This window comes from Notothenia rossii (genome assembly GCF_949606895.1).
Source record: "Notothenia rossii genome assembly, chromosome: 8".
In the NCBI taxonomy this organism is placed as follows: Eukaryota; Metazoa; Chordata; class Actinopteri; order Perciformes; family Nototheniidae; genus Notothenia; species Notothenia rossii.
In genome coordinates this window covers 47,889,791-47,915,689 of record NC_136906.1, presented here as the reverse complement: position 1 = coordinate 47,915,689, position 25,899 = coordinate 47,889,791, and the positions used below count along the sequence as shown (strand labels likewise).

General features: G+C 41.1%; 3 protein-coding genes and 1 long non-coding RNA gene across 5 annotated transcripts in view; 3 read left to right on the top strand and 1 right to left on the bottom strand.

The window, feature by feature from the left end:
• Nucleotides 1–25,899, top strand: part of LOC307015980 (general transcription factor II-I repeat domain-containing protein 2A-like) — a 576,621-nt gene that overhangs the window by 482,766 nt on the left and 67,956 nt on the right. The window lies entirely within an intron of this gene.
• On the bottom strand, nt 2,476–5,984 carry LOC307017209 (uncharacterized protein). Of its 2 annotated transcripts, XM_079646759.1 has the most exons (5): nt 5,841–5,984; nt 5,083–5,471; nt 4,837–4,978; nt 4,659–4,731; nt 2,476–4,442 (listed from the first exon to the last, which is right to left on the bottom strand). In XM_079646759.1, exons 2-5 carry the CDS (start codon nt 5,459–5,461, stop codon nt 3,543–3,545), a joined length of 1,494 nt encoding a protein of 497 aa, XP_079502885.1. In that variant the 5' UTR covers nt 5,462–5,471; nt 5,841–5,984; the 3' UTR covers nt 2,476–3,542. The 2 variants fall into 2 exon arrangements, with proteins under 2 accessions (XP_079502885.1, XP_079502884.1); XM_079646758.1 differs by having other exon boundaries at nt 5,083–5,984.
• On the top strand, nt 14,470–15,571 carry LOC307016211 (uncharacterized protein; the record flags this gene model as incomplete). The annotated part of the gene is made up of 4 exons (XM_079645254.1): nt 14,470–14,563; nt 14,656–14,808; nt 15,047–15,270; nt 15,443–15,571. 4 exons carry the CDS (start codon nt 14,470–14,472, stop codon nt 15,569–15,571), a joined length of 600 nt encoding a protein of 199 aa, XP_079501380.1.
• On the top strand, nt 15,938–16,803 carry LOC307016474. The gene is made up of 3 exons (XR_013801818.1): nt 15,938–16,214; nt 16,321–16,492; nt 16,701–16,803. It is a non-coding gene; the product is annotated as an uncharacterized lncRNA (long non-coding RNA).

Sequence of the window (25,899 nt, the reverse complement as noted above, 5' to 3'; positions counted from 1 at the left end):
ATGATAAATGCGCCGCACCTAATCGCTGGCCATTCAGCCACAGACACTGTTCGAAATGGGGGGGAGCTAGGGGGAGCTTGGCTCCCTCGAAGAGGAAGGGAGCTCCCCTGAAGGCTGACTTTGAGATAAATAGGGGGAGCCCAAAACAATCGTGCATATTTGTGTCACACAGATTAGAAATGTTGAGTTTCTGTAAATAACAGTTCTTGAAATAAATAATAGTTATTGTTCATTACAGTTTCTGAATATTTGTTTTATATTTGTGAATATGTCTGGGTGTTGCCATCTGTACGTGACGGCGCTGCATTCTTACTTACGTTGCTATGGTTATGGCGGTGATGCCGGCGAGGTATTTGAAATGTTCATATTGATATTTTTTTAACTCTGGCTGTGTAATAAAAAAATATGGCAAAACGAAAACAGCCAAGCGTCACAGCTTTTGGATTCACAAGCAAAGAAGCGAAGGAGTCTAAAAATGACAACGTGAACGGAAAACAACTTTTAGTTGGCCGGCTGTAAGCGGCGTTAGGGTCGAGCTTGACAGCTCCACACCGAGGGAGAGGCCTGCCGATGCGGAGCCTGAAGAGGCTTCAACAACGGCCACATCCGCCGGCATAGTGACACCGTCTGTATTAGTAGAAGAGTGTTTTTATAGCAATTGATCGCATCCGCGCTGCTGCGCCAGTCAACAGAGCGTGCGTGTGAAATATTTAGTAGCAGGATGTGCTCTGAAAAATAGGGCTCCCCGAAAGCAAATGGGTCATTCGAAAACTGACAGAGCTCCCTCTATACAAATCAAACTGTAGACGGTGTGAAAGCACCTATTGTTTTAAATAATGGTCGGAATGTGACCTGTGAGCCTTCTGAATTACTGTGGGACAGCACATTCTAAACTAAAATGTTCAATCAATAAAGTAACATCTTATCTTATCTTAATAATATCTTCATATTAATAATAATAATAAATCATACAGTATGTGTCCGAAAGGGAGCAGGAGGAAGCAAACACAAAAATATACTGCATATTAAAGCAAACGATTGTAAAGGTTAAAGTATGAGCATAACAAATAAAGAAGTGTAATGTAAACATTCACATTATGATTATTTAATATATAAAGACTATATATTATTGAATTACAAGATTAGATATACTTTAGTTGATCTAAAATATTGATGTGTTCAAATGCCCTTCAAAAAACAACTGAAAGTCCATGAAACTTGTCTTTCTGTATTTGTGAATGAAGCGCCATCTCCTGGTTAAAACCTGAAATTGAAAATCTGGCAACGCCCTCTTGGAAAATAGTGGGAGGGCTTAACATTCCTCTATACTGGTCTTTGGCAGGTCGTAGGCAGGAAGCTGTAAGCTGGAGTCCGAAATTCAGTGCTACATCTGTACGTCCATTTATATATACAGTCTATGGCTTTTTCATGCAATTTAAGCACATTTTTGCGAACTCCTAGGGAAATGATCGGAAAAGTTCCAATCCAGGACAAATTCAGCCCATATCCAATGTGATGCTAAATTGCGAAGGACTAGTCGTTTGCTTTAACGGGGAGCTTGTAGGCTAAAAAGTAAAAATGTTGACCATTTATATGTCAGATAAGCTACTGAGACCTGCCTGTCTGCCTGTTGCATCAACTCACACAAACACAAACACACACACACACACACACACACACACACACACACACACACACACACAGACACACACACACACACACACACACACACACACACACACACACACACACATACACACACACACACACACACACACTCACCTACTGTTGGCAAGGCTGTTGACTGTTAGGCCAGCAACGTCCTCTGCTGGCGGGACATTAAATTACAACAGACACCTATACACTCCACAACACACACCTACTCACTCTACAACACATACATTATATACAGCTCCTAAAGCATGTAATATATATCAGGCTACAGCCCTTGTATATTTTATTATGTGAAGCACTCTATAGTTTCATGAAAAATATCTACTTAGGTGTCTCCTAAAGCATACAAATAAAGTGTGTAATGTAGGCCTGTTACATATATTATTGAGCGATATATATTATACACACTGTTGCTTTCTGCACTGACCTAGGGCTGGGCGATATATCGAGTTTACACGATACATCGTGGATTGCACTCCATGCGATGTCGTAAATGACCACATCGTGAACATCGAGTATTATGTTGTCAAATCAATTTCCCGCCGTGGCCAAAATGAGCTTTCCTTTCTCCCTCATAGACACAGTCACACACGCAGGCACACACGCAGGCCCCGTCTAACTTGCACACAAACATTACACACATGCACAGTGACAGAGAGCAGGGCTCGACATTATAAATGGCCCGCTGGCTCGGAAGCACAATTTAGACACCTTGGGCCAGCATAACGTACTTTCCACTTGCCCGCTCGGGCCACTAAAAATATTGCTTTAAAAAAAAAAAATTGTCCAGTGGTAGGGGAGAGCGGGGTAATGTGAGACATTTTTTACATTTGCTCTCCTGTAGGCGAGCTAAAATGATATATCAGTAAAATTTACACATTTCCCATTAATTCAGGATGTTTCCTAGCACTGGAAATGATCAGAATGTCTTCAGGACAAAGGGCAGTGAAAATATGATTGTTTTTTAAAAAGTGGTCTTGTGTCTCACTTTACCCCAGCTAAGGGGTGAACTGAGACAGACTAGAGAAATCAAGGGGGTAAAGTGAACCACTTACCTTTTCCACTTTTAAACTACCAAAACAACACATGTTGTAACAGTTAGAATCCTGACAGATAGATTGACAACCACACATTCCAAAACTAATGTCGGATGCGCAACATAATCATGGGGATTGGTCAATTTAGCACATTTTTTAAACAAAGTAACTCCAAACAAAGTCAAATACAACATAATATATTTCAAAGTGCTTTAATAAACATTCAATTAACCATTTAACCAGTTAGATTAGAACACGATATGATATGAACATCAGCTGCATATTTAAACAAGGCCTACTCTACATTCCAGCCCTGAAGGTTACAGGGAAAGGTGAAGAGTTGCTCTCTCCGTGTTGTTCCTCCAGGCCTATTAGGTTGAGGCAGCTTCTTCACCACATCACCTTTAGGAACATGTGCCACATCCTTTTCTTTCATAGCAAACGTGGGTCTCTCCCACTCTCTGTTGTTTCCCTGGGTTTTTCTGAGGAATTGGGTTAGTATTTCGTCCCCCTCAACCTTCTCAACCATGCCAACATAACGGATACTTCGGTGTTTTGTGGCAAAGTTGACGAGGACGAAGTCACCCACGGACAGATCTTTGTTTCCGGGGTCACTCCTCTCATCTTCAGAGCTCTCAAAATCATCCTCAAATGGGACAGGGTCATCACTCTCCTCCGAGCTGCTATCTATGATTTTCTTCTTGGGTGCCTTCTTTTTCGGTTTTCCCTTTTCTTTGCTATTTTGCTTTTTCCCTGCCAGTTTCTTTTGTCTCTCTTCATAAGCCTGTTCTATGATTTGCTTCTCTGGAGTATCTGTTAAGATGGCTGTCTTCACACACTTTCGTTTTGTTTGTCCTCTGGGGGGACATTTTGGAAGTGGTATGATTTCCTGAGGAGACACATATCCAGATCGTGAGACAGCTGGCGAGGCACATCCATGTGGACCATGCAAAGTGGATGGAATAGCATCAGCGAGTGGAATAGCATCTGCAGCAGGTGGTTCATCTGCAGGGGGTGGATAATCTGCAGGCCGTGGACCATCCGGATCATCTGAAGTGGATGGACCAGTGGATGCAGGCCGCAGCTCAGGGTTTGGCCGGTCTGACACCATGGATGGTGCAAACGCCTCCTCAGGGAAAATATCTCTGTTATATGGGAAGATCCCAGTGGACTTGAAGCCAGAGGTGATATTGCGTGTGTCACTGCTGACAAGAAGGCCTCGTTCACAAATCCTGCAATCTGATAGATGGAGACTGTTTTGCCAGGGTTAGATCTCATCCACCCATCAAGAGCTCGGCTGTATAGGGTCTTGAACGGGCCATACACCGTCACGTCGAGAGGCTGCAAGCGATGGGATGTGTGGGGTGGGAGGGTGAGCAGAACAATACCATTACTCTTTGCTTTCTCCACTGCCTTGAGTGAGATGTGAGCTCTCAGATTATCCAGGATTAGCAGCATGGGATGGTCAGGAGTGCACTTAGTGTGCTTTATCAAGTGATCGAGGAACTCAGGCCAGGTGTCTTCGTTCATCCATCCTGTTCTGGTGGAGGCACCTTTGGCTCCTGGAGGTGCTCCTATCATGAAGTCGTCCTTAAACCTAACTCTGGGGAAGACAAACATGGGAGGTATGGCATTCCCAGCAGCATTCACTGCACACACCACAGTCACCAGTTCTCCTCTCTCAGCTGATGTGATAGAACCAACTTGCTTTTTCCCTTTCTCTGTCACAACCTGAATCAAGTAGAAAGTTTAGAATCAATGGCATGTGCAATCAGTAGGCTACTATTGGTCTAAAGGTACATTTTATTTTGTTGCAGTCCATTCATTTTTTTCTAGTTCACAGGCTCACAACATTACTAATAGCATTAGTTTCAGCATTCTGCCAATAGCTAGCTGGTCATTATCACAAGCCACTCAGTATCAGTCTGCTGCTCTCTAGTAGCTTACCTGCCGTGGCTTTTGTACTGTAAAGACGCCTGTTTCATCCACATTGTAAATCATGTGTGGAGGAAATGTGTGTCTGTTAAAGAAGAGAGGCAAGGGAAGAACCTTATCAGAATCAAAACCAAATCTTACAGGTAAAGCCTCCATAAAACATTTGCAACTAAAGAATTAATTCTGTCACCTGTCCATCACTACAGCCAGATTTGTAAAGAACTCCCCCACTGTAGTCTTATTGAAGGCTGTAGCCCTTCCCAGGGATGTTGCCTCCGGAGTTCGGACAGAGAGATGGCGACGGGCTAGAAAGCTGCCAAACCACTCTACTCCTAAAGAGTGGACAATTCGTTATTATAAGATAAGCTTTGTGGCAAGATCAGTTGGCCTAAGTTGACCTACAGAATCATGTGATCTCTTGCGCACCCTAGCCTACCTGCACATTGTTTCTCCATCCAATTGGCAGGGACAGGGATATGGTTTTTGTCTGCATATTCAAATGCCAGTTCACGGCACTTAACTGGAGCAAGGCCATGGAACTGGTCAGCCAGTTGTTTTAAATGTTGGGCAAGCTCCTCCTCCATCTCATCTGTCAGTATTCTTTTTGCCTCAGCTACTGCACCCCAGGCTACTGATTTAACTCTCCCTTTCTCTATTTTCTTAATGAATCTTTGGAGGGTTGTCTTGTCGATATTTCGTTCCTTTCCTGCTTGTCTTAAGGACTTCTTTCCTTGCATGACCTCTGCAGCTGCACTCTCCATCTCTGTGAGGGGTGTTTGGCCCCAAGATGTCGTCCTGATGTATCGTCTTGGCATGATGACTTTTCTACAATGTTTATGACATTAAAATTAAAACATATGTATTGTAATATTAGACTAAAATATATATAAGACTAAACTTAACTTGTGCTTCATGTCGGGGTAAAGTGAGACACTGTCTCACTTTACCCCACAGCATCTGTCTCACTTTACCCCACAGCCACCATTTTAGAAAAAACAACATCTCTAGGCAATTCAGGCTAATCTTTAACTAGCATCAATCACATGGTTTTATATGTTGGAAGTTCATCAACATGTATGATATAAGTTTTTCAACCTGAATCAATTTGCTTTGATACTACAGTTGATTACGTTCGCAGTAAGAAAATTTACTTTTACATGCAACAAACACATTTTTGTGAAAAAAAATACTTACCACAGAACCAGCACCAACTTCTCCTTCATGACAAGTGGGGGGTGGGAAGGGGTTGAAAACATTATGGTCACATGACCGCAAATTTGTTTCTTTGCCTAGTTACAGCGGGTGTCTCACATTACCCGGTGTCCCACATTACCCCGCTCTCCCCTATAGGTACTTTGACAAGCAATTTTGTTAAATTGTTTCGTTTATTAACGCTACAACATAGCGTTTCGTGAGGCGGTTGTCATTGTTGGTTGAAAGGCAAACGGGAGCCTGCTAGCGTTGGCTCCGCAGCAGCTGTTTGCTGCAGAGCCAGCGCGAGCAGGCTCCCATTTGCCCGTGAGCGCCGGGCAAAAAACTATCTTCAAATAAAAGAAAGTCACCGGAGGAGTTAAAGGAGAGTGACAGGGAGCATGAGAAGAAGAGGGAGAGAAAGTTTCAGCCAGCTTGATCGATGGAGTTGGCTTCTAGTGGTGCAGCGACGCGTCCTAAAACCCTTTTATAATCTATCGATTAGATTTATGATTATAAAATTATAAAAGTAGGGTAGACATGTGGAGATTATCCGGCTGAACAAAACGTGCATTTATCAAACAGGTTTGTTTTCCACAGACCTTATTTCCAGCTATTTTCCAAAACCCTGTGGAGAAATCCCATTGCTTTTTTGTCGAGGGAACCAGCAGTTTCCTTCCTGGTTTAGGACGCGTCACTGCACCTCTCAATATGATGCCAATATAAACAAGGTCTTCTGTCGGCTCTGTACATCAATGCCGACCTATGCTGACAAGTAAGTGAAGAGTAGAAAATATAAAGGTATTGGCTTTAGGGAAATGTCCCAGCAGTTTAGGAGAATGAAGGTTATAATCTAATCTAATACATAGCCATAACATGTCTAACTCCTGATAATGACAGGAAGACAGAAAGCGCATTATACTAATAATAATAATAATAATACTCATAATAATAGCAGACATTTTTGAACAATGACCACAATATCATTATTTACATAAACCAAATATGAACAATTGAGGAAAATGAGGAAGAACTGATGATTCAAATGTTGTAGTACAAGTAGTAATGTAGTTAGTGCATAAATTACTATTGCAACAAATGTGTTAATTTTCTTCATTATTAGTCGATTTTTTTTTAATGCAGATATATGTTGCAGGGACTACTAGAATCCTCATCCTTTTTTTTTTTTAGAGGACATTTCAGAATATCGCGATATATATCGTAAATCGCGATATAGTCAGTAAATATCGCGATATCATTTAGAGACCATATCGCCCAGCCCTACACTGACCTCAGTAGCTGTTTTCACTGTAAACATCGCGTCACAATGAAAGCAGTTGTATTACAAATATAAATAGCCTAACATCCAGGGGAGATGTGATTAGTGAGTAAACAAACGGTAAAGGGCAGAAAGTCTGATGCACATTTGATCATCTTAAATAACTTATAATCACAACGGGAACAGTTTGCAGAGCTTTGCTTCGTTGACATAAGTCCAGCCATGCATCATGCCTCTTTTAAACATCACTGTTGGCTGAAATCGACTCCGGAGAATACATCAGTGTACCCTCGGTTATAGCCAGAGCCGCGGGAAGGTATTTTGAGTGGGGTGCTGAGGTGCCAACCCAGTCTCACAAAAAAACGTGTAATAACTACGTTGGTCCACAACGTAGGACGTAGTATTTCTACAAAAACGCCTCTGAAATTGTAGTCAAATCCAGTTTTGGACAGTCTGCCGTGGTTCCATCCCATTTCGACGCTCGGCATAACCCTCGGAACACACCCTCCAATCACAGAGTTTGAGGACTATCACGGGGTTTGTCAAGCGAAGCGGAGAGAATACTTACTTCCGGGTGTAATATTCTCTAAAGCAAATTAGCTGCTCCGACCTTCGGTCCTGACGGACTCCAACTTGTGTTTATTAATCAAACAAATAAATAAACACAAGGATAATTATGTGCTATTGTTGAGTAAATGGAGAATTGCACAGGGGAAAATAACGTATCTATGCCACAATTTTAGATGCGGATTTTGTTAAACTAATACGTTTGCGCTGTTGACCAACACTATACATTGACGGGGAAGGGGGTAGCAATAAAGATAACACCATTAAACAGTTACACAACATAACAGAAATAATATCGATAGCAGCGTCCCTAGCAACCCCCTTGGTAACAATTAAAACATTGTATGGACACAATTTCCTGAAGTAATCTTCATAATAACGACTAAAGATCATGTACATCCACTGCACACATAATCTGAAACAACAACTCATATTTCTCGCATCAAATGACATCAACACACATTTTAATGGCCAAACTAACCTTAAAATAGGCATTTTCCACCGAGAATAAAGTTCGGCCATTTTTTTTTTTTCTGCAGGGAGAAATTTGAAGATCACGTGACATAGAATTGGAATGAATGGTGAAAAAAAACATAGGGATCCTACAATTTCAGAGACGTTTTTGTAGAAATACTACGTCCCAAGTTGTGGACCAACGTAGTTATTACACTTTTTTTTTTTTTTTTTTTTTTTTTTACGCATCACCGGGGCAAAACCACACACACACAGTGGCATCACAATGGACTGCAGTGAACACTATTACGGCCCCTACACGCAGCGGCGTGCGTTGCAGCTTGCCGGCGGGCATGTCTGACGCTTGACCAACAACCAATCACATGAATCTCCCGCCCCAGACACACAAGCAGCGGTTTGATCAGCTAGAGCTTGTACTGGCATATGATTCGATTGGCTGACGCTTCTGTCGAAGCTTCAAAAGTAGAACATTGCTCTACTTTTGAAGCGAGCAACGTGAGCTTTGCTCCCACAATGCAGTTCGGCGAAGCGTGACGTCACCCCATTCAAAGTGAATGGGCAGAAGCGTTGAAGCTTCAACGCACGCCCCCGTGTGTAGGGGCCGTTACAGGCACTATAGAGCACACGAGCACTAATGCTGGGGGGAAACGATTATTTTGAAAACTATTAATCGGGCGATTATTTCATCGATTAGTCGACTAATCTAACGATTATTTTTCTGTTGTTCGATTTATAAAAAACATAATGTATCTCAAATAAATACCAAAACACATTACTTCATTCATGACAAATGCGCACCAGCTTACGTGCAGCCCTGGCCTGGACATTGCTTGGCTCCGTTAGTTGACATACATTGATACTATAAGCTGACTAACGTTAGTCTAATGTTATGTTTGAATCGTAAACAACCACAACATGAGTTAGCTCTCTGTGCAGTTTGTTCGTTCCGGCTTAGTAGCGGCTAGATAGCGGTGTTCTGCAGACGTAAACTAGCTACCATTCCATCCAACATTAAATGCTGACAAACGTTAACTAATACACATCTGGCGCCGCTAGCTAGGTAGCTAACATTAACTACTAACCAACCAAGCACGAACAAACCGCACGGAGGGCTATAAGATAGTTAGCACTACCGAAGTGCACAGAACTCAAGCTGCACAACACACTAGGGCTGTTCCTATTTATGAATATGCTTTTATTTTGAAGGAGAGGTAGCGCTGTTGACAGGAAGTTGTTGTTGCTATGGAAACAACGTGACAGAGATTAATGGAGAAAAGTAATATCTACATATAAATACGGAGAAAGTAAACGATAAAGTTTACGGTTAAGTATTAGCACCCCCCGAACAAGCTCTTACGTTGATATTGGAGATTTCAATAAATTCAATTTGAAAGACCTAGGGCGAGATGTTTTTGTTTGGGGGCTTTTTGCAGGGCTTCGTGCGCAATCCTGTGAGGAGAAGGTGGTAGCCGTTTCAGTCTCCATAGTGTTTAAAGTGCGATTGCGAACTGCTTGTTGTTGTTTTGGGTGACCCACGTGGGTGGCGATGCGTCGACGAGGAAATATGTCGTTGACGAAATTTTGAAGTCGACGCGTCGACATCGTCGACGCATCGCTACAGCACTAACGAGCACACACACACACTATAAAGATGTAAAATATTATTTTATTTTATTTTTTATTTATTGGCTACATATTACACAGATTATGCACGGCTGCAGCAGCTATAACCATAAAATAATAATTGAAATACCACAAACATGATATTGACCAGTATACAGATTATGCACATGATTTAGCAGATTCGGTGTTTTTAGAGAGAAAAAATTCCGAGATACGTTTTTGCGCCATGTCAGTTACTTGTGTTGTTGTGCGTCACGTTAAAAGTAGCCGACTAAAAACTAATAAAAAACTTTTTTTCCACATCTTTTTTATTTTTCTTCCCTGAAACAAAATAATGTATTCTATAGTTTTAAATTATCATTTGAATAATAATAAATAATATAAAATATAATCTCAGGCACAATGAAATGAAAATAATATACGTATATAAAATTAAAATTAAATAAATGTGCAGACAGGGGAGCTCTGCTCCGCCTGCCTGCCGCTAGGGGGTGTTTATTTGCAAGAGTGTTATTGGTTTGCTCACAATTGAGCTCAGGCCTGTTATTGATAATAATAATAATAATAATAATAATAATAATAATAATAATAATAATAATAATTCATTTATTTTATATAGGCGCCTTTCAAGGCTCTCAAGGTCGCCGTGCAAACACATGTTGATGTTGACGTTGATCAGATATTCAGCGTGCTGGTCAGTGGAAGCATGCCCCTTGCTGTTTGGGGAGTGTGTCACATCGATTTGCAGTAGATTGTTTGTTCAACTATCTTGTAGCAGAAACTATGATTATGGAATGCTATCTAGCGGGCAACAGAATAATATGTACGCCTCTTACCCACAACAGTACATCTGCTGATGGAGTTTGTCTCTGGCCCAGTATGACAGGTCTAAGCCATCTGAAGCCCAAGGACACAGGACACAGACCTGCCAAGGGAAGGATGACAGACTCACCTCTCATGAACTATAGGTCTGAACTTCAAAAACATCTCAAACCATTTCTTTTGTTTTCCTTTCCATACGTACCGTCTTTCAACTGCCATTCCTTTGTTTCTTTTCCTTTCCATATATTTTCTTCTTTTTCTTTCCATACTTTCAATGGCATTTTAAAAAGAGTGGGTCTTTTTAGTCTGAATGAAATTATCTTTTAAGATGCACTTGTGTTCTTTGCTGAGACGGCACAGTGTTCCCAAACAGGACAAAAACTTAAGTGATGGAGGCTGTGTGTGGTGGTCATCGTGCTGCACCCTCATTACACTAGGCATGAACCTCTCCAGCTATGGCAGCACTTGGACAGCTAACGCACAAGCCCCCCCCCCCCCTCTCAGATTGTCTGCCTCACTCCTACTTGCTGCCTCTCTGCCAGCTCCCACCGCCGCTCTGTCTCATTCAGCAGATACGCCACAGACTGAAGTACTGTCTATTTAGCTAAGCATACAGTCAGATGTCTCCTCTGAAAGGATGTGTATGCTGTGACCTCAGCACACCTTTTTTATATCGCAATCAGGGAAATGAGCCCTAGGCTAAACGCACTCTGAAGCTTCTTTTTTCAACCCTGGCCTAACTGGGTTTGCCAAGGGGGAGCAGACATTTAGCCTGTCTTTAAAGGTGGGCATGAAAGGACCTACATTTAACTTGAGTAAGATCTCTGTCTTTCACAATGCAAACAGACAAGGCATCCTTAGTCAAAAGTCAAACACTCTTTAAAACATCTGATTTTGAGTTGTATCTCAGATTAAACAAGTTGGGTTTGAAATGTCACAAGTTTTTCATTTGTACAATTTTAAAGATGGATCATCTTTTTCAAGGAATAATCTTACTTGATTTTAGAAAATGCATTTGTTTGGAAAATCACCAACTAACATCAGAAACAGAACACTTTTGAGAAACATTTCCTGATTCCAGTGTTCAAAATATGTTTTACCAGCTAATTACAAGATCTCACGATGGGTACCGAGAACCGGTACTAAGTACTGATTGGACGGTATTGGTATACCATTAAGCCGCTGGACAAACGGTGCTGCTATCTGTATATATGTTACGTCTATTTAGTTTAACTTTAAAACATTCTGGTTGGTTGGGAACCCTCATCCTGTGTGATGTATCCGGTTTGAGACCCCTCTGATTGGCCACTGTAAATGCCACTCGTCATCTCTCTCAACAGCTCTCTTATTATTGTTGTGAGACTCCCGCAGGCATGGCGGACAGAGCGAAGCGATCGAAGGTCTGGGTGCACTTTAAAAAAATGTAGTGGCGATAGTGCAAGGTGCACAGCAAATTGAGACACCTTAAGTGTAAATTAACATATCACCACGCCCCCATCCTCGTAGCACTGAAGCCACTTCAAACCAGAGTCTGCCGTGACGGCTGACTGCTCCCTGACATTGTTCGGTAATTAAATAAAAATAATTTCTGTTAATGTTGTGTTTTGTTATTGGTATTTCTCTTTTATGTCTCTGTCTAAAAGTGAGACACCGTAAGCCTCACGTTATCATTGTCCTGTAACTTTATACCGTAGTTCTGTTCTTTGCCACACGCCAATAACCAGTGATAATTCTGGCTACATTGGCTTATTCCAACATTTAGTTTGCTAAAACTTACGTTTTCATGATAAAAATGTGATATACTATTTTCCTGTTGAGCTGTGCTATAAGACAGGCAAATCACCGCTAAGATAAGATTTGTTTGGCTTGTGGGCTTTTAGCATTAAGCTAGAGTTAGAGTTAGCGCTAGGTAACCAAGCCGAAAAAACATATAACCAGACAAACATAACCTTTATGTGAATGCAGGAACCGAGTGGGAGCATTATATTGGTAGTATTTAATGAGATCCCTACATTGAAGGCTTGAGTTTATTTGCTAATGAATCATAGAAACGTGCAATCAATCTACATCAAAGGTTAATGTTACTGGTGCATCTGGGGCGCGTTCACAGCGGAGTACTTTTACCCGTACTTTTCCCGTTTAGTTCGATTAGTGCCTGGAACTTTGCGTTCACACCAAAAAGAGAACTTATACCTCATTCACACCAACGCAACTCCGGTTCAAGCTCCGTGCTAGAGCTTTTCAGGCTCAGAACCGGTTTTTCGGTTTAGCTTCGGCTCTTTTCACACTGCCCAGAGTCCGACTGGTGCTGCGTCATTGCGTCATCGTTTGCGTCATGACGTAACCGTTTGCGTGCCTGCTTCATAAAGACAAAGCCCGCGGAAACCCCTCACAGTTGACACCGACAACAACAACAATGGCCGATTGTGCGCCAGCTTCCTCTGTAACTCTTCAGAAGACTAGATTCCCAGTAGGTAGCTGGTCTCTTCAGTGGACCACTGCTGCTTGTTAAGTTTCTTCATCGTTGTGTATAAACTGGATAAAATCTGGTCTTTTTGTGTTTCAGGAGTTGATCCCGCCCCTGCCGCCGCCTCGACGTAAGCGTGACGTATGTCGTGCTTTTGCTCTGGCCGGAAAAATCTTTGGTGCTTGAAACGAACCGGATTCCGGAGCTAAGAGGCTGCTCCGCTGCGGTGTGAAGAGGAAAACCTGGTGCTTTTCAAGCTCCAGCTCCGAACCGGCCCTGAAACACCGTTGGTGTGAATGAGGTATTAGTTCCGATAACTTTTACCCCCATTTGTAGTGCCTGCTAGAGAGGTGGTACTATCCTGGGGAGAATTGCCAACCACGCCCCATAAAACTCTGAAAAGTTTTGTGAAGCCGCCATTGTATTTGCTGGCATTAGCATTAGCCCCGCACATCAACGGAGAGAGAACTTATGGCAACACAAAAAAAATATGGGAGCGGTGGAGTGATGAGGAGGTGTCGGCGTTCTGGCGATTTACTCGGAAGGCTTCAGAAGCTGCTGGGAGTCCCAGCAGCTTCTACTGAAGCGCCGTGAAGTTGTTTGCAGCCTGCCAGTAAACCCAAAGCAGAAGAAGACGAAGTGAAGTCAGCGGCTTCATTTGCGTAATCTTCCCCCAGGGAACTTATTCCGGTGTGAACGCGATCTGTACTTAGTTCCATGGAGGGGGGGGGGGGGGGGGGGCACTAAGCAAGGAAAAGTACTTGCTTCTCTCGTCTTTTTGGTTGGTCAGACAACACCGAAACGCAACTTTGATACATCAAAGCGTACAGTTATTTTTCTAGACCATTTAGAAAAGGTGACTAATAATTTATCGTCACGGCATTACAGCTTGTTTACAATGATTGAGCTATATTTTTCTTTTAGGTGTTCTACATTCAATTTAACATTGCTTTTTTACCTATTTTATCTCTTGCATAGATCACCTACAGTGTTGTTCTTAAGAGTATTCAATTATTTTGTGACATCTTACATCTTGTAGGTGCTGTCTTTTGTATAAAAATAACAAAAGCTTGTTTGTGTCTAAGGTTGCTTTTGAAAACGGCAGATGAATTAATATCTTCTCTTCGCAATTCTTGTGGTAAGATACATTATGTGATATAATTTATGTGATAGGTAGGTGCTGTCTTTTGTATAAAAATAACAAAAGCTTGTTTGTGTCTAAGGTTGCTTTTGAAAACGGCAGATGAATTAATATCTTCTCTTCGCAATTCTTGTGGTAAGATACATTATGTGATATAATTTATGTGATGTCTAACAATGATTGTTCATGTATTAATTGTAATTACATAAAATTGTGTAGAAAGCTACTTCTCATTAACTTACTAAAATGTATACGGAAAATGCTGACAAAGGTGGAACATGGAGGAGTCCAGAAATACATTAAAGTTTCACAAATTGATGAAAACTTTGATTTTCTCCAGTTTCTTCAAGAAGGTTTGTATCTATATTCTAATTGTAAACGTAAGTCACTATAAAAGGTCAATTTGGAAGTCTAAATGACATGGTATTGTCATTTATTTTTACAGACAAATTTAGTCTGGAGTCTCAACTTCTAATTGAAGGCCTGCTCAATCTGACTGATACATCAGATACTGAGGTTGATGCCGACATATTTGATGAACTGATTAAATCAGGGGTCCGAAACTTCAAGGTTGGATACCGCCAGTATCCAGTAACAGGTACGGTTGTTAAATAAAGGTTTGGAAGATTTTACTCAGTCTTGGTTTAATATGCATGCATGAATATTTCTGCATGTATACAACTGATACTTTCTCATACTGTACCAATTGATCTTTAGGAAATAGTTTTAAATGATGTGGTAACATTTTTATATATTTAAAAAAAAAAAGTTTTTACATATGATAACATCTTAACACTTTTTTTATTCTTCTTTTATTCTCCTGTGTCAATTTTTAGATCTCGAGATTAATTTTGTAGAAGACCAATCAGACTCATCAGTGTTGCCGGACCTAACAGCATCAGCAGCTTCAATCCTCGATCTTACAGCATCACCAGCTTCATTGCCGAACCCTACACCATCACCATCTTCCTCCATTTCCTCTGATTCGACTGCTATCCTCTCATCGAAAAAGAACAGAAAGAGAGGCCCAGGAGAAGTGGATCACGAAGAATCAAGACAGGTAAACCTTGAAACCCTCTATAACTGTCTAACATTTTTAGATTATGAGTTAACAATTATACTATCATGCAACGTATACTCTTTTTCTTGTAATATTGTAATAAAAAACGTAGTTATGTATGTTTATTTGCTTAATCATTAACCCTAATATTTTGAAAAATAACGTTTGGCAGAAGGTTGATATGGTTTTGAAGTCCAATCCAAAGGGGGAAGAAATCTTCAAAGAGTATGACAAAACCAAAACTCTGTCAGATGCCACACGTAGACAGATGATAAACATTCTGGTTGCAGAAATGACATAATCATGGGTAAGAAATCACAAAAAATGACTAAGAAAAACCCAAATGGATCAGACACAAATGTAATAATAATTTTATTTTTAAAAGAAGGATTCCACCCACAAGTGTGCAAACCAGTTATGCCCTGGGAATTGTGACCCTTTTCCCATATCTCCAAGATCCATACTCCAAACATGGATATGTAAGTTTTAAGCTTTCCTTGAAGTCTGTAAACTGTGTTGTTGTAGTACTTATGTCATTAGACCATGATTCTGATTAATATTTGATATATATTTCTTATTGTGATTTGTTCGTGTGAATGCATGTGTGAGCAGGAGCATTACTATGACCCTGACGCCAATACTGGCTATCTCGCTTGGAGACTGAAGACAGTCCAACGCAACACCTATGACGGCTCCCGTGGGCGCTCCAGGCCTAATTTCAAGGACGGCCAACAACTGAAAGAGAATCTCTGTTGATTGGTGAGCAGCTCTTCGGTGAGGAGTGCAGGGAGGCTCTCTCAATAATTCGACATTCAACAGATAAAGCTGTGGTCAAAGACAAGATGAGAGCCACCTTTGAGTACAGACAGAAGCTGATTCATGACCAGGATGCAACATCTTCAGTCTTAGACGTCTTCCATCGTTTCCTTGACATACCTGAATTGGTAAGTTAATTTAAAGATTATTAAACTGTATTTTGAATATTTGAAAACAGATTCCTTAAAAATATCAAGTGCGTTTAAAATATGGACATTTTGTCTATGTTTAAAGATTGACCAGGATTTTTCCATGATGTTTGGTGACAAAGTATCCAGGAAGTTCCTTGCAAAGTGGCCATCATATTTCAAGAACAAAGTCATTGCAGAATGCCAGAGTCTTCCCTCAAATCTTCATGTTGAGGAGCTGCGGGCAGCTTTTGACCCTGAGACTGAGAACGACTTTGGTAAATAATAACAGTTGTGTTTTTAAGATAAAGAAGTTTCCTGTTTAATTAGTTAAATATGTACCAGTAGCCTCAACTACAACTCAAGTAGGAACCCTAGAAAAATTATATCTTTTAAAAATGATTCACCTCTATGGTCCCTTGATTATTGACTGCAGCTTCAATTTATTTATTTTTTCTAATACTTTCTCCTGTGTTTATTTTCAAGGCTGGGATGGTGACATTTGAGCTCTCCTGTTGCTATTGCTTCTCCTGCCCCCAACGCCCAGAGGCCATAAAAAAACTGCCAAGATAAGCTCAGCACAGGCGGCAAACCATCTTGTACGATTTCTTAAGGTATGTACTATTAGATGTTTGTACTAAACGTACTTTTTTGTGTGCTGTGGTTGTATGTAAATGGTAAATGGAATGGACTGTACTTATATAGCGCTTTATCCAGTCTTTAAGACCCCTCAAAGCGCTTTACATACTACATGTCATTCACCCATTCACACCCATTCATACAGAGCAGTGTACCTTACTCTAGGACCTAACATTCACACATATTCACACACCGTTGGCCATGCCATCGGGAGCAACTCAGGGTTAAGTATCTTGCCCAAGGATACATCGACATGTTGACTGCATGGGCTGGGATCGAACCCACAACCTTCTGGTTGAAAGACGACCACACTCCCTCACAGCCACAGTCGCCCAGAAGTGTAAGTAGTGTTGCAGTTGCAGTTTGATATAAGACTGCAAGAATAAATCTTACTCCTCACTTACTGCATTTGTCATTCAAACTACAGCAGGGAGCAAGCCTCACCACATTCCTGGAGAAAGTTGAAGCAAGAGAGCCCTTCCTCCTCTGCATCGATGAGCAAAGGAACAAAATCCAGAGGTTCGTCATCGTTGTGGACCACAAACCCATACCATGCAACGCTCAGATATCAGTGGCTGCTTTTGATACACTTTTCAAAGCTCACTATGTCTTCAGCATTTTTTATGATGAAGCTCTCTCCAGTTTCTACACCTTCATCCAAACAACGGTGCACAACATCGATTTTGGTAATGCAAAGGAAAGCCCACGAGTCAAAGAACTAAGAGCATGACTACTGCGTGAGTAACAGCCAATTCACGAAGAGCAAAGCCCAGTTTTGCACTTAGTTCAACAAGTTCAGAGGACCATTCCAAAAAGTGCCTGAGCATGTTTACATGCTTTGTTTGTAAAACGCACCACAAAAATTGTTCAGTTCTTTGTCAACATTTGAAATTTCAGCACGGCATATATCCTGCAAAAAACTTGCGTTTAAGAGGTGGAGAACAAGGATGTCCTTAATCTTTTTGCACATACAATGGCTTCAGAAAGCACCTTAACAATGTACATCAACATGATGAGCAGGTCAATACTAACCAAGAAGTGATCACACAGACACAAAGACATTTTGAGATTGAATCAAGTGATCAGCCAACAAGTTCTGCATCCATGTTACAGGTTCCCCCTGTTACCACACAGAAATCGCTTGATAAAATGTGCGGATCTATTGTTTCTCACTTACAAGCTTCTGGTATTTCTGAAAGCACCGTCCAAACAATAGTTTCTTCAATGGAGGAAGTTGTCAATGATGTTCAAAATCAAGCACGGGAAGCAGTTCTTCAAACATTTTCTCCTCAAACTATGGAGTCAGGCATTTATGAGAAAATAGAGCACAGTTTAAATCAATTAGATAATCCATTTTCAACCTTGAACACAGTGACAAAGAGAGACAAATATTTATATGAAAAATGGGAATTAGTTGAGCCTAAAGAATTTATCCTTGGTGTGCGATTGGATACACGTAGGGATAGAACTACAGGTGTCCATAGTCAGATTCCTGTAACAGACAAATACATGTATGTACCGATTTTAGGTACCATAAAATCTATTTTGAAAAACAGTGAGATAAGAGAATGCTTCTTGCAAGACAAATGCAGTGAAAGGGGGACTTACAAAGACATTAATGATGGGTCATATTTCCAAAATCCTCCTGTTTTCACAACATAGACATGCTCTACAGATTTTGCTCTATTACGATGACTTTGAAACCGCTAACCCATTAGGTTCTAAGAAGGGGATCCATTAACTTGGTTGTGTTTATTTTACGTTAAAGAACCTTACACCAAAGTTTAACTCTGTGCTTATGAATGTGCATCTTGCAGCTCTTTTTTACACCCAAGATCTAAAAAAATACGGATTTGAAGGAATACTTAAGCCTCTGATTGATGATCTTAAAATTTTAGAAACAGAAGGAATCAAACTTCCATTTATTGAACAATCATTGTTTGGGTCGGTATTTCAAGTGACAGGCGACAATCTCGCTTTAAATGGCTTGCTGGGCTTCGTCGAGTATTTCAGCGCAACAAACTGTTGCAGGTTTTGTTTAACAAACAAGAAAGACTTTCAGTCTGTGTTCACTGAGACTAATCCTGGACTGATCCTGCGCTCCAGAGAACTTCACGTTGAACATTGTAATACATTAAGTGAAGATCCTGCTCTACCTTCCATTCATGGTGTTAAAAAATCTTGTGTGCTCAATTCATTGCAGTATTTTCATAGCACTGACAATTTTGCAGTTGATATAATGCATGATTTGTTAGAGGGTGTTGTACAGTATGAGCTAAAGCTTTTCTTTCAGTGCCTAATGAAAAATGGATACATCTCTTTGAATGCCCTGTCAGACAGGGTACAGAGTTTTAACTATGGTCACGTGGAACATAAAAACAAACCAAGTGCTTTAAAATTTGATGACAACAGCAAGCACTTTTAAATGCCATTCACTCATTGTGTGTTCTCCGCAATACCCCACTTATATGTGGCGATGTGGTTGAAAGAGAAAATAAGTATTGGAACTTTTTGCTCCTTTGGCTGCAAATAGTTAATATTGTTTTCTCCCCTATCCTGACTGATGAAATGATAAGTTACCTAAAACATCTGATCTGTGACCACCACAACATGTACAAAGTGTTGTTTCCTGATAAGAAATTCATTCCCAAACACCACTTAATGATTCACTCAGAGATGTATTAAAAAAATTGGCCCTCTTATCCATATGTGGTGTATGCGATTCGAAGCAAAACATAATTTTTTAAAAAAGGTCTGTAAACAATTTCAAAAACCTTACAAAATCTCTTGTTAAGCAACACCAGCGGAAAATGGCTTTTTATGATGAAAACTATTATTTTAAAAGGTTTGAGATTGGTCCTTTAAAAATTAAAACAATAAATAGCTTGGAAGGTGCAGAATCACTGTGTCAGATGTTGCATTTAGATGCATTTTCAGAGGTTTGAACTACAAGATGGGTCAAAAAATATGGCACTGAATACAAAATTGATCTATACATATGCACTGGAACATTCCATTACCTACCAGTGTTCATGAAAATACGCAACATCATCATTCACGAGCAGCGTGCTTTCATAATTGGTTGCACTTTTCACACGCTGTACTTTGATGATCACTTTCATCCCCACTGTATAGAGCAGGGGTTCCCAAAGTGGGGGTCGTGAGATGGTTACAAAATAAAAATGGAAAATAAAAAAAATAAAAATGTATAACAAAGAATAGATTTTTTTTTTTATAATTTTTTGGGGGAAATTATTATTAATAATAACGTTTGCAAAAACATTTTCAGGGGCGGACTAGTCATCTGTATAATTTCCCCGCAACGAGGCCAGTGCAGTGAGTGCGGGAAACTGAAATTAATTCACTAGCACCCCCCCCGTCGACAGGGGGTCGCCAGTTATTTTGGGGGTCGCGGGCTGAAAAGTTTGGGAACCTATGTTAGACCCAGAGTTGGGTGTAACGCGTTACAAAGTACACAAAGTGCAAAGTTACAAAGTAACACGTTACTGTAATAATATTACTTTTGTCGGTAACGGAGTAATGTAACGCGCTACTTTTATAATTCAGTAATCACACTACAGTTACTAACATTGCCCCGACACACGTTACTTCGTTACTTACTAAAATCAGTCATAATCACACTGACAGACAAGAGGGGTTTCCGCCGCAGGTTTATATCATAGGTTTATATGTACGTAATCTGCGCGACTTGCGCGTCCACATCTCCAGGTGCAGTGCTGCATAAACATGGCTGAGTCAGCGATAACTTTCGTTTGGTGGAGGTATGCCCATTATTTTGAGTTCGTCCGAAGAATAGACAGGAATGTGACGGTGAGGTGCAAACTGTGTCCAGGCCATAAGCTGTTATCCACTGCTGTAAACACCACGTCAAACCTCAACAAACACCTGCAAAGAACACATGCTAAGGTGAAGCTAACGCACACGCTATTTGTTGTTTGTTTATATCACGTAGTCTGTTCTTCTTCTCTGTCTTCCGGTTGTTGCCTGTTTTGAATGACAAATACACACTACCGCCGCCTGCTGGTAAGGACAGTTATTGCCACTCACGCATGCGCAGTTCGTACGTGCTCGTAAAGTAACGAGTAAAGTAACAAGTTACTTTATGTAGATAGTAATAAAGTAGTGTAATATATTACTTTTATTAGTAACGACCCAATCTCTGGTTAGACCCTTTGATAGGCAATACTGGAATGAAAATGAGAGAGCATACATTGTTCCATATTGCTGTGTATTTTGAAATGTATTTTAAAATGCTTTTGTGGTGCGAATGTTTGAAAATAAATCTTGTTTCAAACAACTTTAGCCTACTTTATTTTTTTAGTAATTGTTATTCTTTATTAGAGCTTTATTTACACCTTATAGTGTTAATATATGAGTAACACTTTCATAGTTAATAAACTATTCTGTGCAGCGGCGCCGGATTCATTTCAGAAGTGGGGGGACCAAAAAGTGTGTGTGTGTGTATGTGAAAGAAATGCTAAATCTACAGTGGTAATCAGTCCGCCAGGGCGGAGTGGTAATCACTCCGCCTCTCTGGCTACAGGAGGTAATGCAATTCATGAAACTTATTTAAAGAAATTCAAGAAATTGACATAAATTATTTATTCAACCGATGAACAATAGTTGTAATACAGTTACGAAAAGGACGAAGAGCCACTCGAACTGGCCTGGCTGGGGCGTAATATTAATTGTATAATAAAATAGGTCTTCCAATGAAACTATTGGTTAATAACACCTAACACAAGCTGTGATGTCATGTAATCAAAATCACATGACTCAAATGTCCAATCACAGGTGAGGGTGGAGGCGGAGCACCCTTCAAACAAATGTCCGACATTAGGCTAAAGCTAAAGAACATTTCCACGTGGCTAAATCTACACAATCTTCCTAGATTTTGCCGAAGTAAACCTCCCTTCGCTCACTGGCAAAGCAGAAGCTCCGGAGCACTTTTTTGAGGTCCAGGCCGTCGGTCAAATCTTTGTGGATGTGGAGGAAGAGAAGGTGATTTAAGCGGCGCTCGGACATTGTTGAACGGAGGAACGTCTTCAACCGACGGAGGCTGGAGAAGCTCCGCTCAGCTGTTGCATTTGACATTGGCACAGTCAAATACAGCCGTAGAAGTTTATCCACTTCACTGAAGAGGGATTGCGTGCCTCGTCCCTGTGCCGCCAGCATGTCGGTGATTGTGGACACCTTTGTCACCTGCATGATGGGTCTTTCAGCGGCGGAACTACTGTTGTGTGCCTGCAAAACTGCTGGAAACAGTGACAACTGGGTGGACAGCCGTTCCATGTCAATATCACCTGTGTACATGTCGACCAGATTTTGGGGGATGTTGATGCTGCCGAAACCAGGGGGACTGTTTACTGCTGTGAGGAGTACCTGCTCCATACTCATCAGCAGCTGCAGAGTGGGTTGGTTAAACCTGCGAGTCAGCTCAGAAGTGAGCAGGTCAACTACCTCAAAAAACTGGCTCCTGAAGTAGTCCTCTGGATTTTCCCACTGATGAGACGCATCCCCATCATCATAACGGCGTGGAGCGCGCCGCCTTGGAGGAAGAGCCGGGGCCTGGACCAGGTCGCTCATGTTCGTTCTTTGGGCCTCTTCAAAGATGCTGTGGAATGCCTCTGTGGACCTCAGGTTTGTGTAGTGTGTCTGGAGCATCTGCACTGCTGACTTAACTGTCTCTGCTGAGAGGTCTTTGGACTGGAGCACCCGAGCCACCTCTTCCGCAGAAGAAAACAGTGTAAGACACACTTTCAATCCGAAGAACACACTAAATTGAGTCATCAATGCCTGCAGCCCTGGTGCCTTCTTGCTTGCTTCTGTGTTCCCCCCCCATTCGGATTATTTCATCCAACGTGTCGTAGACGGCTTCATAATTCGCAAGCAGGGATTTTATTGCACTGCCTCTGGCTGTCCAGCAAGTGGGGCAGAGCGGTGTGAGGCCACTGACAGTAGGAGAGGCAGCAGCTGCAGCATCCCTAATGGTATTAAAGATGGCAAGTCGTTTTGGTGAGTTGTTGATGACCTCATGTATGTCGTGAACTAAACTGAAGGCACCACGTACCATGTTGCACTTTGAAGCAGCTTCCTGGAGTATGAGGTTTAAGCTGTGATTAGTGCAATGCATTGAGATTGCTTTGGGATTGATGTCTTTAAAACGTTTGGCCACACCTGACATTTGTCCCTGTAGAACAGATGCGCCATCGTAGGTTTGCCCTCTCATGTCACCAATGTCCAGGCCGCATCTCAGTAACATGTCCTTAATAGTAAGCTTTATTGATAATGCGTCAGTCTTAGGACAGTCATACATTCCTATGAAGTCTTCATGGACAACATAATCAGCTGATACCCATCGTACAGTCAGAGACAATTGTTCATGCCCGGAGCAATCGTGAGTTTCATCCACAATAACTGCATAATGTTCTGCATTGTTTTTAATTTCTGTTAATAAAGTGGTGAGATATTCCCGATACATTTGGTTTATGAGTTCATTGATTGTCTCGTGTGATGCATATTTCCCGGTGAGCATGAAGCTTCTCAGAGTGGGGTTTTTATCAGCTACGAGTTCTACTAGCCTTTTGAAATTGCTCTCCTTATCCTCATGCCCCCTGATTGCTAGGCCCTGTCGGGTTAGAAACTGCAGACAGCGCAGCTGCTCCATCATCCCATCTCTTCTTTTTTCCTGCTCAATACGCTCCTGTTGGACAAGCTGGATGTTGACTGGTGTTTGACTGAAGAAAGCACACTTTTTTTGAACACACTCTCTGTGAACATTGGACTTTTCGTGGCTGTCCAGGAGGCTTGGGCACTTTTTCCAGTTATTACATCCGGTATTTACAAAACTGTTATCTCCACATTTTGAGAAAGTTACCAGCCGTTTGACAGCAGCAAATCTGCAAATTTCACAGAAGGCCCGTTTAGTGGTTTTACAAAGAATTAGCCACTCTCGGTTTTTGTACCATTCTGCATTAAAGTACCTTTCTCTTTGTCCAAACGATCTAGCGGTCTCCTTTTTATCAACAATTAGCTGTGCAGCTTTACCCGTCTCGATGTCGCGACAACAAGCCTCCACGCAGTCGGAACCAGCCTGTTTCGGTTCAACGAGGCCTGCGGTTTTGACAGTCTCTGCGGCCGCAGAGCTGCTGCTTTTGGGTTTATCTGGCTGCGCTGGTTCTATAGTTGAAGGTCCAGGGTCCGGAGTTGTGGTGGATGTCAGGGATGTGACATTGAAGTGGTTGAATTTAAGTTTAGTTTGACTGTATTTCATTTTCTTATGCGCTGGTTCTTCTGACATGTTTGCGAGCTAAGTTTATCTTTCTAGGTTAACGGCTGCCACACACAGAACAACGTAACAAATAAACAAATCTCAGCTTTTTTATTGGTTGTAATGTAGGCTACTTGATACATTTGAATGGTGTGACAAAGTCCTCTTTGATTGGATTAAAATGTACATATTCTTCCTGTTATGTTTGCCTGCTTTATTTTACCTAGTGCAATATTTGAACTGCTCGCATTGACCCAAAGACACATTTTGAGTTGTATACACTGTTGGAAAGAGGAGATTCCTAGCTTTCTAATGATATCAGGATTGTTGTTGTACTCCAAATATTAAGCAAAATGTCACATTATATAATGATTGCCACCGAGTCATAATTTTGAGAAAAAGACGTTCAAAGTTTCCTCTTCTCTGGAATCCATCGATCTGATTGATTATTAGCGGGGCAAATGACCAGAGTAGCTATGGAGGAAAAATATTTTCGTTTGGATTACTTGTCTGGGGTAAACTCGCAAGTGTGTCTGTGTTAAACACACAGACGAGAAACACCGGCTGTTGTTATGCCCTGTGACGTTAAATTACTCCGTTCTCCTCTTGTAATTATGCCGTTACAAGCTTTCAAAGTTGTATTTATCATCTGGATTTGCCGAAACAAGTTTAATATTCTGAAAGCCAAGACTTTGTTTATTTGAAATCAGATGAAACTGTCACGGACCCTGCCGTGTTATCTAGATTACTATACGGTTTACATTAATAATTTCAGTGAGAGGGAGGGGGAGGGGAGCTGCTGCTGCTGCTGCGCTGAGGGGGAGCCGAGTGAGAGCGAGGTGCCTGTCTTCTTCCCTTTACAAGCTTCAAAACTGTATTTATCGTTTGTTTTTGGAAATAAAAGTTTAATATTCTGAAAGCCAAGACTTTGCTTATTTAAAATCAAACAAAAAACTCGAACCCCGGAAAAATATTTTTTTACACAAATACACGTATATTTTTGAATTGATCCATAAAAGTGGGGGGGCCTGGTTAGTGTTACGAAAGAGTTACATTTTAACTCCAAATATAGTTAATAATTACTCTGAATAGTGTTAAGAAACCAACTCAAAATAGTGAAATTAGCTCTATGTGGTGTGGACCGTATAGACACTGTCAAAGTGTTGAAATCAAATCTGACAGTGTTAATTTTGGGATGCTGATTTTGCTGTGTGCAATCCATGTACTCAATTAGTTGCTTGTAAAGGGGGTAACACAAGCAACTTAATGAAGCATTTGCAAATGAGACACTCATTGAATCTAAAACGGTGCTAGCGATACTGCTAGTGCTAATAGTGCTAGCGGGCTTCAGCCGCGCCGTGTGTAAATATGACCTGAGCGAAGGCTCGCAGGCAGGTTAGCTGCTGCGCACGGGTAATATGTGTTGTTTACCTGAGTGAAGTCTTGCAGGCACATCGCCTTGTCTTTTTTTAGTTTATTAACACTGACAATGTATTAATGTGAGCTCCTACACCTATAATAGTTTGGCCTTTCATTGAATGCTTTATAAACCAGTTAAACTTACAGATGTCATTGTGAATTAGAAAACTGCATTTAAATGTTGTTAAAGGTCAACGTTTCAATGTATGGTTCAGCAATTGTTGGTCATTTACTAGGAATTGACATATTTTAAGCCCAAATACGTTGTTCTATGTTTAAACCTTCAGACATATTTTGACGTGTTTCAGTTCAGCACATCATTTATTTTGTGATGAT

Coding starts and splice junctions, on each gene's coding strand:
- LOC307017209 (XM_079646758.1), bottom strand. CDS start 5,461: ATGCCAAGACGATACATCAGGACGACATCTTGGGGCCAAACACCCCTC. Junction 4,732..4,836: donor CTGGCTGTAGTGATGGACAG/GTGACAGAATTA, acceptor CTTCTTTAACAG/ACACACATTTCCTCCACACA. Junction 4,443..4,658: donor CAGTACAAAAGCCACGGCAG/GTAAGCTACTAG, acceptor TACTTGATTCAG/GTTGTGACAGAGAAAGGGAA.